Here is an 18,329-nt window from a genome sequence, read left to right on the forward strand (position 1 = left end):
ACTTTTTCCAATTTTCCGCGTCGAGCGGGCGGCGCCGGCGCGGCGCTCTTTGCGCGAGGGACTAGCTGCGGCGGCGTAGGCGCGCGCCGCGCGCCGCTCAGTCGGTTGCGCGCCGGTCGAGTGTGTGGACGGGCGGATCGGTGTTGGATCGTTATTTGGTGGTATTTTGGTGGTTACCGGGCCGGGACTTTTATGCGAGTTGCGAGGCGGGACGGTGTCCGCGGGGTGTCCTTACGCGAGGGTAAGTAAAAGCCCGGCTTGTTTGCACTCACTTCCGCCGGCGTTTACGGCGGAAACGCCGGACGTTGCGCGGATCCGAGTCGCCGCCTCGACTCGGTGACGGGTGGATATTGGTGTCGGGATAAAAATGGCGTGCGCCGCCTCGGCTTCTCTCTCTCTCCCTCTCTCTCCACTCCGCTCTCTTTCTCTCTCTTTCTCTTTCTCCATACATAGTAGTATACTGGATAGTACTACGGCCCGTCGGTGCCGGTGCGTCGCGACGGTGAGTCGCGCTGTCAATAACGATCGCGTCCATCCGTGGAGATCGCGTCGCGACGGCAGCGGCGGTGGTGGCGACGGCAGCGACGGCGGCGCGGCGTCGTTATCGCCGTGTCGCCCACGGAGGCCGTAGGGCTCTACCGGCATTGATTGCCGTCGTCGTTGACGAAGAACGTGGCCCCACCGTGCTTATCTCATTGAATCGCGGCGTCGTCCGCAACCGCCCTCCTCGCTCCCCCCTTTTCCCGATTTCTCCCGCGGTCAGCGGTGCTCGTCGTTTAACCCTTCCCCCGCGCGCGACGCCCCGATCCTCGCTCGATCGGTTTCGATCGGCGGCCGGCGGGTTTTTCTCTCTCGCCCGTATCTCTCTCTTTCTCTCTCCCGACGTGGTTCGCCGTCGGTCGACTTTAATTTCCGCCGTGGTATCGAGGGCCGCCCCCTCCCCGCTGTCCGGCTGTCCGTCCGTCCGTCCGTTAGTTCGTCCCTCCCCGCCGCCGACGGTTTTGTTCACCTGTCAAGACGACCTATCTGCCGGTGACCCAATTTCCCGGCGCTTCCATTGAACGCGCCGAGCGCCGAGGAGCGGAATCGAACGTAACTCCACGCCCGCGCGAGTGTTAACGTTGTCGCTCGTACGCGACGGGGAAACGGACGATGGTACGTGCCATGTTTTCTGGGTTTTTCTTTTTTTTTTAAATAATTCGTGCCGCGAGGCGACGCGAGTGCCCTGGAGCGAAGGGTACCCGGCGACGCTCGGCGCGACGGTAATCGCGGCCCCCCCTCGGCCGCCAGCGCGTCAGCTTGGCTTTAAATTGATGTCAATGGGCGTGGAAGGGCAAATAAAGCGATCCCGCGCGACGATCGCTCGAGATAAACCTGTCCTTGTACCTGCCTGCTTGCTCGCAACTCGATCGCGGCAGCGCGAGCAAAACGTCTGGAGAGAGTCTCGAAAACTCGCGTGCATCTCGAGGGCGAGATTAGGTTTGAACGGGGCAAAGCGGAAGTTGAGTTTAACGGAGTAAACCTCTTTTTGATTCTCCTTGATTCGAAGGTCTTGAACGATATATCGTTGCAGCGTTGTCGCGTTTTATCCCTACTGAGGTAGGCTGTTATGTAAGAATTATCAGGAACCATTACCGTGTCGCGTAGATAAAATTCAAGCATAGAGTTGAACGCGTGTCCCGAAGCTTCGTCGAAACTTGGCGAGATCTGACCGTCGGAGAGCGGAAGCTGAAAATCAGTCGAGTGTTATGAATAATATGAATTGGCCGTTCTTTAGACTCAATAAAAAATATTCTTTCCGCATTCTCGAGGAAAATGCCCCCGGCCGGTGAAAAGCTACGCGTTAAATATTATAGGATGAAATCAATACTTTGAGTTATTTTTAACTGCCATGTGAGTCGAAATTTATTATTTTAACACAAAACAGTATTATTTTAACTCCATCAGTTCAATTAAATTAACGACATATTGAGTAGGAGTAGTGGCGGCCCCTATAGAAATGGTTAAAAATGATTCAACTTGAATATAATTTGACTTTACGAATTTAACGGTGTAATAAGCTTCTAACGAACAATATTTTTACATCCAAGTTTCAAATCTTGCAGCAGCAAGCTCTCTCTTCTGCAGACGCGGGCACTTCACTGTTAAATATTAAAGGATTAAATTTAAACCAATACGTTGAGTTAAATAACATTTTGTTGTTTTTAACTAGCATGTGTGTCGAAATTTATTATTTTAAAACAGCATTATTTAAACTCCATTGTTTTAGTTAAATTAACGACATATTGAGCAGTGGCAACTTATTCTCTTATGGTTAAAAATGACTCAAATTGAGTACAACTTGACGCTACGAATTTAACAGCGTTGCTCTCGGTGCGGAGCTTCAAAATATCTCATCTTCGAGCGCCATTCCGGCTACGTAGCACGCTGCTTCAACTTCCACTCCTCTCCGGTTTGGAAAAAAGAGAATAGCGGTTCCTTCCGTCGTTAACCCAGAATAAACTCGCGAATGAATGCCGACAATCGCGATGTCAACTCTACGATCTCGCGAAGCTGACCGATCACAATCTACGGCCGCTTCCGCGTCCACAGCGCATCCTCTTCCGCCGCGTCGTGCTCGACGGAAGTGCGTGCGCGCGTGCGTTCGTGCGTTCCCTCGCTCGCGGATGCACGGGAGGAGGAGGAAGAAGAAGCGTACGCACTCGTTGTGTCGTTTACGCGGTATGCGCTATTTCGGGAGCACACGCAACGACGTTAATCTGTCGAGGGAAGGCAGGCAGAGCAAGCTCCTCTCTCGCGAGAGGCAGAGCTCTCCCTCCCCCCCCCCCCACTCCGAGAAAGTTTCATACGCGATCCATCTTCCTCGCTTAATATTTTTCATCCACGTTCGCGCGGCGCGGTTTCTTCTCGCCGCTCGATCGAGCTTTACACAGAAGCTTATACCAATCGCCTCTGCGCCGCTCTTGAATCGCGAGCGGTTTCGTCACCGGCGCCGAATCCAGAGCTGAGTCACTTAAATCGCGAATCGAGCGGCCGAGCGCGCCGCGAAATGTTAAGGTCGGCGAATAAGCGTCGCGGTCGCGGAGTGTGCAACGCGAGTCCGTTCGATATAAACGTCGGCGGGTGCACGGGGGGGCCTCCTCAACCGTGTGCGAAACAGATGGGCGAGGGGAATAACCCCGGAAAATTGAACTTCCGTTTCGGCTCCCCGTCCTTCCCGTGCACAACGGTCGTTAATTTTTCGCGAGAACAACGCTAATTTTCTTTTTTCCCTGGGAGACTACGACTCGTGTGTCGCGTATCGTTTGCTGTGGTTAATTTTAGGGACATGTGTACGTGATTCCCCGCGTCTGTTATCTATCTATTTACGTGAGAAAAAGGATGAGAGGACGTCGAGCGGAGCGGATGTGGAGATCATATTTTTCGTATCCAGCCAATTATGGGATTTCTATGGGAGAACTGATCTGGCCGTGAATAATCGATAATCCATCGTATCACTGACCTTTGACTGCATTTAAAGTACCGTGGTCCCGTCGACGCCCTCGATCACAAGTGATTCCGATCAATTCAACCGACCGTGCGGTGTTTACAGTTACGTCATGGCGTATGCCAGCGTCGAGAGCATACGTGTCTCCGGCATATATTAATAAATTAATGGTTGATAGTCCGTGTCGCACTGAGGACTTAATACGACATGTTATCGTTGCTTAACACGCCCCAGCTATGACACTCTTTTAGCATTCCGAATAATATTTCGATCGCAATTTGCAATCTTTAACAGAGATCGGTGCTTAGGATTAATCTTTTCTAGACGCGCTTGTGTGCGTTCCAGGGATTTTAATTTAGTAGGAAGAATCGCGATTTTTGTGGAGAATTAGCGGTTTGCTCAAGATTCGTCTTAATACATTTTGAGAGATGGCATCGATATTCTGATGTTCTGAAGAATTTTTACTGGTTTTTCCAAAAGATGATCATCGCTTGTATTTAGATACTTAACTCGCGATTGGAAAGTCATTGACAACTAATATTGTTTTTGAAAAAAACGTATTTCACAATATTTCTTCAAATTAGCCGCGAGAGAAACGTCGCTTTTTAACGTGATTTAACTCTTGTACTTTGTCGATAAAGAAAAAGATAGAACTAATACGGCCTTGCGTAATGGATATTATCTATTCAAATTGAAGATGCTCCAAGTCTGTTTTTCTGACAAGCCGAACCGTACGACTGACGGCGACGGCATAACACATGTTCAGTCAGACCGGCGCGGCGCGAAGGCTGTACGGCGAGAATGACAATAATTACACGCTCAAGTCCTGTAACATATTTGCGCTTACCTCAGCGGTTACCTTGTGCGTATATGATGGTTATTATCCAGCGGATATATAATCGGCAGAGTGCGCGTCTCGAGATACGAGCTACTATACTACTCAGAAGCCAACACCCGATCAAACTGCATTTTTCATAAATTTCTGAACTTTAATATCGGAGCCCAATTTTGGAACAAGATTAGTCTATGAGTCTTTGCCAATTTCCTCTGCTTTTTGTGCTAGAGAAGAAGTTGATCGGTTTGGTTTCTGAGAGCCAACCGATATAATAACGCGTCTCTGTTCACGCTTGAACGAAAGTTACTTCACCGTGACACTTGCACGCCGGTCGAGCGACACGTAATCCGAATTTCCTGTTTTATTCTTTTCTTCTCGTTCATTATGCCCTGACAACTTTAATGACGTGCAGTATAATCGAGGGCATACTTAATTTCTAATTGTGATTGATACAGCAAGAGGAAACGGTCTTTTTTATAAAAGTGACATAAATGTTCTATCTTTCCTTTTTTTAGAGATGCTGAACCATTACATAACAAATTTTATTAAAAAGGTTTTTCAAAAAGAGAAAGAAAAATAAATCCGAGCTTCTTATATATATATATATATTTAAAAATTAAACATTTTTAAACCGCCAACATAACAGAAGATACTTAAATATTTAATTGAAATAAAATATTTAATGCAAAAACTTGGCATTGCTAGACCTACGGCTGAAATAAATGAATAAATATGATAAGCGTGTACGATACATGTGTGTCATGTTCAGGTCTGAATTAAAAACATTTTTTTTTTATCATCTTATATTCCAAGATCTAGCAGCGCCAAGTTTTTTTCATTAAATATTTTTTTATTTTAATCTTTTAAAACGTTTATCATATTTTCTTTCTTTATTTGATGTAATTTTCTGACTAACACTTTTTTTTAAAAACATTTTTAACACTTATATACAACGTGTATTCTCACTTTGATATCTTTTGAAATAATATTGTCGTCCGCACACATAATCGAATTGCTGCCTCTTTCGCTCTCTCAGTACCCTCGTAAGCTTGCTCACGGTTACGAATCAGATATTTCTGTTTGTACTACTAATCGTTAGGATCTTATCTTGCCGAACGTCAAAACTCGCCCGCAATACGAAGACCAGGAATTACATCTTCAATTCATTCGCGAATTTACTTCAGCAGAGATTCAGTTACGTTTAAGGCATACACGGTACACCGATCTAATTCGAATCCCCGTTACATTAAATACGTGCGTCAGATATTAGTACAATCATGCAGCATTAAAATATACAAAGCTGAGAAGAAAGCTTGAAGTTCTCTCGGCTGGATGATTCGTCCGCATAACGTGAATATAGAAAATGTCACGCTCGTGAGAAATTGAGCTGGATGAACGTTTTCCCCCGAAGCGAATATAGTGATATGAGAAATATATGGGGGCACGGGAAGAAGGCAGGCCATACAAATAGTATATTTAGCCGAAGTTTCCGAGAAGTTCGTTGCGTCTCGCGCGCGCGCGAATACCAGTACATCCTCCCGAATAAGAGCGAGTAATTTAATCGGGCCGATGCACGACGCGTCGTAATATGCCGTTAATTAGACAGTTTAACTTTTTTACTTCTGTGACGTCGCGTTGCGTCGTGTCGGTCGAGCGTGGCATGAAAATAGAAGCGCAAAATGTTTTGCACGATATATACAGTTGTGCGGAACACGAATGAAAGAGATCAAGGCAACGCGATACATTAATGTTAACTCGCGAGTGCTATAGCGAGGTCGAACGTGATTCCTAACGTAGATACCCGATACCCTTCTGGGTCCTATGTGAAACGTGCATATATATATGTGCCTTGTAAAATGAAGAAGCGAGTTGCGAAAATAGAAGCGATATGCGCGAGCCCGATGAATAATACACTACACGGGTGCCCTGGGGATCAATTAAAGGGAGCAATTTCTTTATTCTTCTGGTATTCTATTACTTCTGGAATTATTTTGAGCGTCGCTGAAACACACCTGTCTTTGTCACAAAAAATTCACGCGTTTTAGGAAGATAAGGTATCAGGAAACAACACGTGAAACTTATATTACGCTTTATCGGCTCGTTCCTTTGATTTTTATAATAAAAATAATAAAAATGAGAATAATGTGTAAATGAATGAGTAACGAAAGATGACTTTTTATGCATCTTTATACAGAAAAAATGCTAATTAAAAGTAGGAAAATATAATATTGCAATGTAATATTGGTTAGAAATAAAAATAATACACTTCGGCGTTACGAAAATGAGAAAAATGTGTAATGAATGTGTGACGAAAGATGAATTTTTATGCATCTTTATATAGCAAAAAATACTAATTAAAAGTAGGAAAATATAATATTGCAACATGATGTTGGTTATAAATAAAAATAATGCATGACTCCGTTATATCATGATGTATACTAGCGAGAAAGTTAGCGCAATTCTTCTTTTTTTTCTTTATATCACGGTGATCGTCGATCGAATGCTTTCTTCTCTTGTTTACACTACACGGTCGATCCCGCGAGGCGTAACCGCGCTTTCGAGGAAGATTATCGAACGCGAATAATCTAATCTCTCTCGCTTTACTTTCAGAGCGGAAAATGCCGCCGCGAGACCGACGCCTCGGGAGATCACGTTAAACTCGCGATGTAAACCTATAGTTACGCTCTTCTTCTCTTTCCGTGTGTGCGTGCCGTACGTATCGTGCGTGCACTCGTATCTTTCTTTTTATAGATGAGGGGAGGAGGAGGAGAAGAAGGAAGCGTTCGCTTTGTCAACTCGTGAGGGAGAGATACCTGTCTTTGATATCGATTACTTTAATAAGCCGCGCGCTTCCGTTTACGGAAAGGGGGTTCGACGCAACCTAGTTTCCAGATTACCGCAGCCAGATTACGCGCAGCCTCGTTCGCGAGACGACGGAGTACATCATGCGGAGTGCGAAACGTAAACGCGAAATGTTAGATAATCGATGACGCTCGGCCTGCATCCTACCTACGAGAATGAGAGAGATGAGCTTCGGATTGTCAACTCGCTTCTGTATTATTGAGTATTTCGTATAAAGGGAACAATGCAAATATTTAAGCAGAAAGTTACATTTTCATTAAGTATTTTATTGTATGTTTGAAGCCTAACGCGTAGAAAACATTAATTCTACTATTTTATAAGTTTTTGAGCGTTAATTCTTCTATCTATTTAAGAAGACATTATTGATATTATAGCGACATTTTTTGTTTTAAATTTAAACAAGAGAGATCTATTCTCAAAGCTTTATAGTTTACTATAAATCGCCCCGCGTTATCGCTATTCGTAGATTTAAGAATCATATTATGAATTGTAAATTGTACTATGAATAATGGTAATTACATGTGTAACTATTTAGAATGGAAGGGTGAGTTATTTATTTAAATTTAAGGGAGAAAATCCTTATATAAGAGAATGTCGAAATCATTTTTTTAAGCATGCGAATAGATAGTAAAAAATCATTCTCTCCTTTTTGCCGCTGTAATTATACCTATGTAGAACTTGTTAAGTGCTGCATTAAACAGGATTAATTATTGTTTTGGCATACCTAAATTATCACTAGGGGCTCATTTTTTCGCGGGTGCGTCGATGCACGATAGTAAATCATCATCAGGCGCCAGCCTAACTGTACCTTCCTTACTTTTCCACGAACGTCATTCCACTTCCCAGGATTGCGCAATCGCACCAGGCGTTTTACAGTTTCGATTGTCCGGTAATAACCAGAAACGTCGATCGAGATACCGTTACGAATCTTTTGTTGTTTGACTGGACACGTCCGTGCACATCAGAATCATCAGACGGATTACGGAGTTTGTGCCGGAGTTGTGAAGATCCCCCTCTTGTTATGGATGTTAAGGTTGTTGAACATGTTAATAACGACGACGGGTACAACAGAGCGAATAGCGTAGAGTTTGCATCTCGGGACTCTAAAGCGACATTCCACGTATTTAAAACGTTTCGAACAAGTTGCCCGACGGGCAGATTAGCGCAAATGCGGATGTGACGTAGTCCCGTGTACAGTAACAACTGTCGGCTCTCCGTCTAGAAATAGGGACTTCCAGCCAACGTCTCTTCGTATAATTCCAGTTGAAATATCGTTTTTTGCGTAGTTTGCACGGTAATATTTGTTATCGCATGCATATATTAGAAATTATTAATTTTTTGAAGTTTTATCAACGTGATTTGCAAGCGAATCTGTCTCACAAAATATTAAACCGTTAAATATCGAGTTTGGTGTCTTGAAATTGCTTTACATTTTATTAGAATTATTGCGTTACAAGAGATATAAAATTATGAAAAAGTGAGACAGCAGTTGAGAGGTTTCTTAAACGTAATTTATTTCTATCAATTGGCACGTAAAGAACTCAACTGTTAATTGCATGTAATCTGTTCTAGACTTATATGTTTTCTAATGTATTGTTCTATTGTTATTGTCTTTTTCTAAAGACTTCAAAATTTGTCAGTAAAAGGTGACAATTTTAAAATTGATCACTCTTACGCGCAAAGAAATCAGTAGAAGTAAACTTTGAATCGAACTTTTGAATCCAAAGCGAGTAATTTCAAATCGAGAACGTTACTAATCAGCCGACTTTAACCAGCTTGTTTCTCTGCATCGTGCAATTTGCGCTAATTAATACGCGGCTGAGTACCAAGTTCCTCAATTGTCGCTTATACGAGCTATTGTGTTTAAATAGGCGTAAGATCGATTTCCTTAGATCAATTGGATCTCGTTGACGTAACATGATTTGTTGATCGCTTGTCGGCACGAGCGAGCGAGCGAGCGAGCGGACGACGAAACGGAACGTACGAATTAAGTACTGAAAATTGCTGACGTCGCTCGGCCGCAAGTTCCGTGCGCCACGGACAGGAATTGTGCTCGAGGACGATATATCCGCGATTCGACCCGATTCGCCGCTCCATTTCATGGCAGATTTCATTGGTACCGTGAATAATCGCGTACTTCCGGCCGCGTCCCAGGAAAAGCGTCCGCGACTTAATCGTTACGTAATGCAGCAGTGGATGCGAAGATTTTCTCAGATTTCTGCGAATAACTACCGACGTGTGAAGCCCTTATGTACGAAACCGTGACGAATTGCAATTTAATCTGATGCGAAAATCTTTAGAATCCTGGAAAAATGTCGAGATGAGAATGGGACTTGAGTACAGAGCGACGTGCATGTCGTTGAGATGTTACATTATTTATCAGCCGCTTGGCGAGCGCCATGCTGAATGCCTTTGACAGTACGCAATCTCCCTCGTTGATATTATTCGTCTAATGCAGCAACGTATGCTATTTATAATAATCTATTGTACGTATCGTCGAAGATACAGCGTGGGATTAAGCCTTCAAGGCTGCTTTTAAATCGTTTCACTTTTTACATCGATTGTTAATCGCTTTTTTTGAATATTTATTTATTTTCGCCGACAACAATTTTCATCTATTTCACTTTTTATAAGTTTTACTTTTTATATCGATTGTTAATCGCTTTCCTGAATATTTATTTATTTATTTTTGCTGAGAACAATAGTTTTTTAATATGAACCGTATACGCTTAAACTAATCAGGGAGATGAGTAATTAGGTGGTGAAGTCAGCGCTGGTACAGAAGGCGATTTCACTCGCAATTGACAAATTAATTCGCAGTGGCACATCGATGCTAGCCAAGTACTCGGAATGCGGACTTTCTATTCTGCTCTTGTATCTGTCCGTCTCACGCGTTCGCGGATATTTATAACGTCCAAAGCGACGATTCTTTTGTTCAATAACGGGTCTGTAATAAGAACAACGAGGGGTTCGGTGAGTCAGCGCGCTTCTCGGGGGGGCCCTTGGTGACACGCGACGGAATGCCGCGATCGTTCGCGAGATTATTCTGGGAAAGCCGCGACGTATGTCAACAGTTTTGACTTAGTTTAACATAAAGTCAAGTCGCGTTCTTTACCACTAGCGACGAACGACGATTCTCCCGGCCGAAGGAGGAGCAAATCGGGTCATCGTAAGGACATTCACCCCGGGCGGTTCCTCTGAATCCCCGCCCCGTTAATTTTATTCTCCGAGCAGTTACTCTCTAGAGCAATCACACTTTTTTTATATTTATTTTTTTTGCTCGAATTAGGGCCGTTACGTATCTAGTTAATCACATGATCAGATATTCGATACATTGAAAGCGAATGTGGATTGATTTTACCAAAGCATGGCGTGAAAAGTTTATCGAAATTATATATAGACGCAGTTAAAATAAGAAGAATGTTTTGTATGTGTTATTTTCGTATACTTCGTAGCCGCGGTAGGAGTGAATTCAAAATTGCACTGTGCAAGTTACTTTTAGCTCTGAACGATTAATATAACGTGAGAAATATAAATAACGAATGCATCGTGGGATTATTTACCGCTATCATTGTAACTCCTAACAATTATAAGTATTAGAACGCTGAGAAAAATCATTACTGCATTACATTAATCTTACACTAAAGCTAAATTAATTTGATTTACACACGATTTACACCGCTTTCTTGAGAATTTAACAGCACGAAACAGTAATATTAATAATTAGACTTTCTTTCAAAACGCATGTGTGTAACAATTAAATGTTAAAAAAAAACGTACGTTAATCTGTCAAAGGCAGTAAGGGCCAATCGTGAGGCTGGAACGAATCGGACATATCACGTCGGATGTGACAGTCCGTAAAGTTCAAATCAAGAGCATCGACTCTCGAAATCTCGTTAACGGGATGGAAGCTCGCAGCTTCGGGGAAGAGGGGGGTGCACGTTGCCGGGAAAACTGGGTCATCGTAAGGGCGTTTACCCGCTTCACACCTCCGCGATTCTTCTCCCCGCTGGTAAAAGGCTGCTGCCTACTGCGGCAGGGAATCGTTTTGAAGAGTACAATCGCTCAAATCGCTGTGTAACGGCGATTCCTCCGATTGTAACTCCTATACGTCGTCTATACAACCGTGATTTTAGTTCCCCAAGACTCGACCCACGATGGCGCGAGTTCGTCGGGCGATAAACGTCCGAACGATTTCGAGCGCATTGAAGCGACTGGGAGTAATTGCCAAGTGGCTGTTAAACTTGCTATCGCACATTTCGTCGATTTTTTTAAAATGGCCTTCAAGCTGATAGACGGAGAAACCTTCTTGGGAGAGATCCGGCTGGAAGAAATCAAATTAAACATGTAAATCATATGTGAATCAAATTAATTTCGCTGGTTAATGTGAGGCACGACGTCGATTTGTCTCTGCAGTAATGATTTTTCTCGGTGTTCTAATTATAATTGTTAAGAATCATGTATTTGGATGATAGCGGTAAATAATGACGTTCCCACAATGCATTCGTTATTTATATTTCTCATGCTTATGTGCGTTACTATCGTTATTACGAGTATCTTTTATAATTAAAACTTTGAACAAATTGTGCTAATATAAAATACCGTTACTGATATTACATGATCGCGGTGTCTTCTCTCTTCACGACATACGGACGTAGGTCGGATAACTCAAAGGATATTGAGAGTGGCACTTACTCTCTCATTTCACCCTGAATGCAGTATCATTGACGATTAAAGCTTGGCTCCCTCTCGAGAGACGTGGAGGAAATCTCGCGTTCGGAGTGATAAATTGTCGCGGTCGGAGCGAGCTAGAGGAAATACGATTTCGAGCAGCTCAGGATAGAAGCTCCAGGGTTAACCCTTATAAATAAATAAATAAATATATATATATATATATATATATATATATATAAATACAAATACGAATATACATATTAATATATTGCTTAAATAAATAGGTATTTCTAAAATAAATAATGATGTTCTGAGCCTTCTCATTCAGCTGGAAAAGAAGGGCCAGAGGAGGCTCTTTACAGATGTGCAAAGCCGCGCGCGTTTTCAGTTCGAACTAATAAAGAAGAGTACACGGAGCATCGAAAAGTATTTGCATACATGCAAAGTTGCACACTTAAGGGTTAATGGTTCGCAAAACGCAGGGGTATCACCTGCCCTCTCCACCTTATGCAGGTGCTCTCGACGTGTGTACGCCGCGGACACCGGCGCCACGGTGACTCCGGTGGAAAATCAATAATCCTGGCTCTGTATGTCCCCGCGTGTGCCTGTGTGCGTGCGCTCCGTGTTCATCTTACCTTCGGCGTTGCGACGAGACGGTGCGGTGCGGTGCGGTGCGGTGGTTCGCTATATCGGATCTTTTGCGGTGGAGAGAAGGCGCGTCGAACCCCGGCCACAAAAGCGCGATTTAATCCGCATTAAATGACGAATCGACGAAACGCCGCCCCGCCGTGTATATAATCTCTCGTCTTGGCGCGGCCTAAAGATAGACCAACTGACGGCGAAGAGGTCGACGTTAACGCTTATCTGTACGCGATTTCGCCATGCCACGACAAAATATATCGTTGAGGTCGCGACAGTGCGTAAATATTCTTTGTAAACTCCAGTTAAAGTAATTTTACACATAAGCTAATTTTACGATAGAGATGACGAATAGAGATGTCAATTTTAGGATGCCTAGATTTGGAACGAGAATATAGCTAATTATAAACAGTCAAACGCTGCTGCGTGGACGCTATCGATTTTGTGTTTTCGTGGTATATAAGCATTACATGTCTACGCTGTTGTACAAATGAATATTTAGGCGAGGCATTTGACCTCTTCGCAAGAATGAATTTAAACTACGGGTGATTGTATGTGGTCCTAATTCGTTTATAAAGAGTTCCTCGGAAAACGACAAGCCGAGAGATTTCGAGAGATAATGTACGTGACAAATTTAGGCCACCGTATCCGTTATCGAGAGAATTGAAGACAACTTTCTGCTTGTATGAGAGAAAGCTTTAAAGCGTGCTGGATGTATTTAAACAACAGGATCCTGCTTTTACGAGGCACCCGAAGCAATGCGGGGACTCGCATATAGAGTGCATATAAAGACCGGCTGTTCTCGTCCCGACGCACAATGAGCTTCTTGTTTTCCATTTTCGCTTCTTACTTTACCGTACTTTATCGACTTCAACAGAGAGCTCTTCGTGATGGCGCATACACACTAGACGAAATTGTTAGAAAAAACGCTATTAATTTTTGCATCTTCTATCTCAATTTATGATATACAACTTTAAAAGAGAGATTCTTTTAGAAAAAAAAAGAGCACTTTTAGACATAATGCCCGCGTTATTAAAAATACTAATGTTACCGTAATTGCTAACGGGTAAATTTACGGTACAATAAATAGTCGCTGCAGCATGTGAAGTCTACATTTGTTAAACTTGGTGAGGGAGAGAGTGCTGTTATTTTATTATTTTTTATTTTAAATAGAAATTGTTTCTCAAGCGCGTGCAGGTTTGCATGTATTTTGTTCGATATATTAATATATTTTAATTAATTAATTTGAAATTGTTTAATAATAAATTTAATTTTTAATTAATTTAAATTAATTTATTTATTATAAATTAAATTGATTAAGTTTGATTAAAATTAATGAATTAATCAATTACTTATTTTTATCATAAGAATAAAAAAATATTTAAAAATTGATGTCCGTGATGTATAAACTCTTTTAGAAAAAGGAGGTTTCGGGACTACGTCCCCCACTGCCTCTCCCGAAGAAGTGTTAGAAAGTGCCAGTAAACTTAACCTTCCTCTATTATCGTGTCATTCACTTTGTGATTCATCTCAACCCCGCCCACTAGATACGAAGGCATTAATCTGTACGTACGTTCCCACTACGCCGGCCGTTAAGTATGACGGCACTCGCGTAATTGCTCTTAATTCAACGTAAATGACTGTCCAGACATTTAAGAATGCCATTCATACCCGCGTTCTCCAGGCTTTCAACGTCGTCGCTCGTGGAGAACACGTCGATTTCGACGCGTTCGCATCGGCATTATTAACGATTCGAGAAAGGATTAGACGTGCGAAAAGACTTACATCGCTTCTGTCGCTATTCTTCCTTTCCTTCTTCAGATGTAATAATTGATGTAATGTAATTCGGCAGAGATGTAATAACGTCGTGACAGCAAGCGATATAAATTTCATTTGCGTTTTTATGCGCGACGATAAGCCTCGAGGACGCTCTCGTTGATTGAAAATGCCAAACAGTTACGTACAGTTACGTAATGGATATAATAAAAATTGCGACGCTGTAAGAAAAAAACGTGTAAAAATGTAAGATGTATACAAGTATAAGCCGTATGAATTTTTACACTTGTCGTGTAATTTCGTGAACAGCGCGTCTTCAATTCCAGTAGGGTGACGTAATCGTGTTTGCGTCCGATGCGTTTTGCCGTGAAGCTACTCTTCTCAGTTTGTCGTTTTCATCATTAGACAGACACCCATATCTGTTTACTCCGGTTTTCCTTGAGCTTCTCGCGCGCCCGAACGTCCGCGACCTGCCGCGGTGTTACCTGTGACATTTGGTTCGTCAAAGAAAAGCAGAAAAGTCGATATCGCTCGCTCATGCAGCTGCAGATGCAACTGTCCGCCGCGTTATCGGAACTAATTAGTAAACATCGTTCGCGACGGATCGTCGTAAATTAGACAACGCGGTTAATCAGGCGTCATCCTTCGTTATGACGTTCTCTTTTAACGTTGAATCATGTTGGTGATGCTGCTCTTTGCGTGAGTTTAGGGAGAACGCGATTAATGCTTATTCACACAGAGTATTCGTTTTTGCTCATATATTTTTACTTCCTCTTTTTCATTAACATAAATACATATTAATTATAACACGAAAGAAGATGCAGAAAACATTTTCTGATCTGATACCTTCAATTATAGATCTAGAAATAATTTTCTCCTTCTGCCACAAAAACTTAGCATGCATTTAAATTTTAAATTATCGGACACGTGCTACTGTATTCCGCATATTTCATTCTGCAATGTTGTAAAAATAGCATGCAGAATTATGCGGACAGAGAGAATAAACATCGTGTGACTTATAATGAACATGCATATTCACATTTCAGTTATAAATCGCATGATTTTTGTACCTATTATCCGTGTCATTTTACATTTACTTTTTCTACGGTGATATTAGACTATTCAGATAGATTATTTAATATATTTACCACTTTAGTGTAAATCTAACATTTCCAGACTTTGGATACTCTGCAAACCTTTTCAATGACATAAAGAAGAAGTAGAGACAAATGATTGAATCCGTTTTTTATCGATCTTTGTTTCTTTATATCTAAATGTAAGACGTTTAAAGTCTGCTTGGCATTTGCTCCAAGTTTATCCTGTATGCGAGTTTCCGTGTCGCAGGTCGACGTTACGCCAATGCCGCGGCGCGAGCGTCTACCTTCCCGTTAAGTCACCCTCCTGCGGGGCCCGGTGCGACGCCGTTGCCGGCGATGTGTATTTCGCGTGTGTGACATCATTCGCGTGATGTAATCGTCGTGGCGAGCGAGGCGGCCGCGTCTCCCACGCGGAGACGAGCGCGGCAATGCTATCTATTAAATGAACGCACGTATACTTAGAGACATGTACTCCGCGGGCGTTAACAGAACGTTGCAATCGTCTTGATATCCGGCGACTCCGATAGCAAACTCGGCGATTAGAGCGATGTAATTAGCTGGCGAGAGAGACTGATTTCAGAAACGCGAGAATACGAGTAAAAGTGGAAAGAAAGGAGAGATGAATTTTCGCTAGCAACGACGTTTGCGATATACGTTCTTTACAAACTTTTTTTATACCATGTTGAGCGCATAGAATTTGAATTAGTGTCTCGCAATAAACAATAAAATAAACGGAAAATATAGAAGTAACATAGATTACTCGGTTATCGCGAGACACCCTGTATGTAACGCGACCTGTGGGTGTCGATTTAAGGAAATATGACTTATTAAATGCTCTAACAATAGACCTGACGCGGAGAATCAGATTTACTACGATTAATCCATATAGTACAGGCACTGAAGTTTATTTATTGCAGCGCTTCTCAAAACCGATTTATCAGTATTTACATTCAGATACCAAAGATACCAACTTTTATGATGTGAAAAACAAATATCTATATACGTTGTACGTTGCACGGTCGAGCTGTAACGCCGAGTGTTGAAGAAAAGCGAAGCGTATTGGAAGAAAAAGAAGATAAATGAAAGACCTACATTACGCGTGCATGGGCGTGTGCGCAATCGTGCACTATTATCGATAGAATAGTGTTGCGTAACATTAATCACTCTCGAAGTCCCTACTATTTACCCAATTATTAATCGTTAGACCCGCCGTGCAAGAAGATAAGATTACTCTGCAATTCTTATCTGTACGAAGATTGACTTGACGTGACAGCGCTCTGACTAGCTTGCCAGCTTGCCAAGACACGTACCGTGCATCGCGTTGTTTGCCATTACACCGCGTGGGCAGCAAAAGGAAGAAATTCTTATGATTATTACCACGTCCCCGTTTGCATTTTATGCGTGGTTTGCGTTTCCTAGGCGTGCAGGTCTTAGATATTCTCAGCGCTTAATATTCTTTACATCTAAAGTATAAGAATATGTATAAAGAACTGCGGAAAATATTTCAGCATTTGGAACAAGGGTTTGGGAAACGTGGTACCGCGTATGAAACGAATGGAGACGTGATCTTATAAAGATTTACAACAAATATATGGAGGGGTAAGAGCTATAGTGGTGTAAGTCAAATTTTTTAAGATATCGGCTTACACCACTATGGGCTTTTACCCCTCCATATATTTAAAAAGAAATTTATAAAATATATTTTTTATTTACGTATTATGATGAAAAGAAAGAGGAAAAATATATATTACACTACAAGGGCCGAAAGTTGAATTTTCGGCCCTGCGCGTCATGATGCCCCGAGGCGAAGCCGAGGGCATCATGACGAGCAGGACCGAGATTTCAACTTTTGGCCCGCGTAGTGTATACGATTTTTCTTCATAGCCGGTCGAAAGTACGTTATTAATTTTACTTTTTTTAACTTTAAATGTTAATAAGCATGTTTTTGATGCCTGCCCCCGACATTTGCGGCACGAGCGAAGCGAGTGCTGCTGGTCGTGGGGGCAGGCATCAAATACATTCGAAGAGTCAAGTCTTGTCATATTTTGTAAAAATACACAATCAAATTATTTTCTTCACAGTTTGACAGTGAAGTTTTGTGTTCTATCTGCCACTTTTTATACGTGTTGTAAACAAGATTGTATCGATCAACAGACTTCTTTGGCAACGTATCTGTATTTATTATCAATCGCGCTTCTGCATCGAAATTTCGTATAACTTCTTCCTCGTCTACGGATTCATCAGATGACATATTGTTCATTTTTGCTAGATTATTGAATTGACTTTAATAATATTTTAATATTAAATTAACTGACGACAGAACAATATTGATGACTATTTTTAAGGTTAAAGGGCGTTAAGGTTTAAGGTTATAGAGGGCGCGCGTGTACTTCTCACAGGGAGTAAATGTTAAACTTTCGACCGAGGTATGAAGAAAATATATAAATTGTTTTTACAAGTTCCTCGCGTTAATGAATTTATGGTATCGTTTTCAGGTGCACCCTTTTTAAGGGTTCGGCAGAAGTGAGCTGTTGGTCTGATTGACAAAATGACGACCGACATCTCGGTGGTGCGCGGGGGTTGGGACCCCACGCTACAACAAGAGATTGTCGACGAGTACGAATACGACGGGGGAAACTCGAGTTCGAGACTCTTCGAACGCTCACGTATCAAGGCACTAGCTGGTACGAAACTGTCGATTTTCTTCTTCAATTGCTTCATTCATGTATACTTTATCACAATTATCTTTCATGTCTTTTACAATTATCATTCTTTTTTGCAAAAGACGATAGTGCGATTTGTTTTCATTGATTCTATAATGAGTGCATTAAAGCCCGGCTTCGTCATAACATTCTGTAATAATGATGAATGGTGATAGTGGGGCATTGAATTGCTTTTAGAGAATTACGGTTGGGATTATCAAACAACCACATCCTTTTGATAATCGTTTTAAAAATTC

The 18,329-nt window shown here is 42.1% G+C and overlaps 1 protein-coding gene across 8 annotated transcripts in view; it reads left to right on the forward strand.

The window, feature by feature from the left end:
• The first annotated feature begins 88 nt into the window (after positions 1–88).
• Beta-spec (spectrin beta chain) overlaps positions 89–18,329 on the forward strand; it is a 34,815-nt gene continuing 16,574 nt past the window's right edge. For all 8 annotated transcript variants that reach the window (XM_071699602.1, XM_071699605.1, XM_071699604.1 and 5 more), the window contains exons 1-2: positions 89–241; positions 17,866–18,054. In XM_071699602.1, the coding sequence (XP_071555703.1) occupies positions 17,919–18,054 (136 nt within the window). In that variant the 5' untranslated portion in view covers positions 89–241; positions 17,866–17,918. The remainder of the gene's footprint in view (positions 242–17,865; positions 18,055–18,329) is intronic.

Source organism: Temnothorax nylanderi, unplaced genomic scaffold (genome assembly GCF_030848795.1).
Source record: "Temnothorax nylanderi isolate EJ_2023f unplaced genomic scaffold, tnyl_v1.0 TNYL_tig0019_pilon, whole genome shotgun sequence".
Classification (NCBI taxonomy): Eukaryota; Metazoa; Arthropoda; class Insecta; order Hymenoptera; family Formicidae; genus Temnothorax; species Temnothorax nylanderi.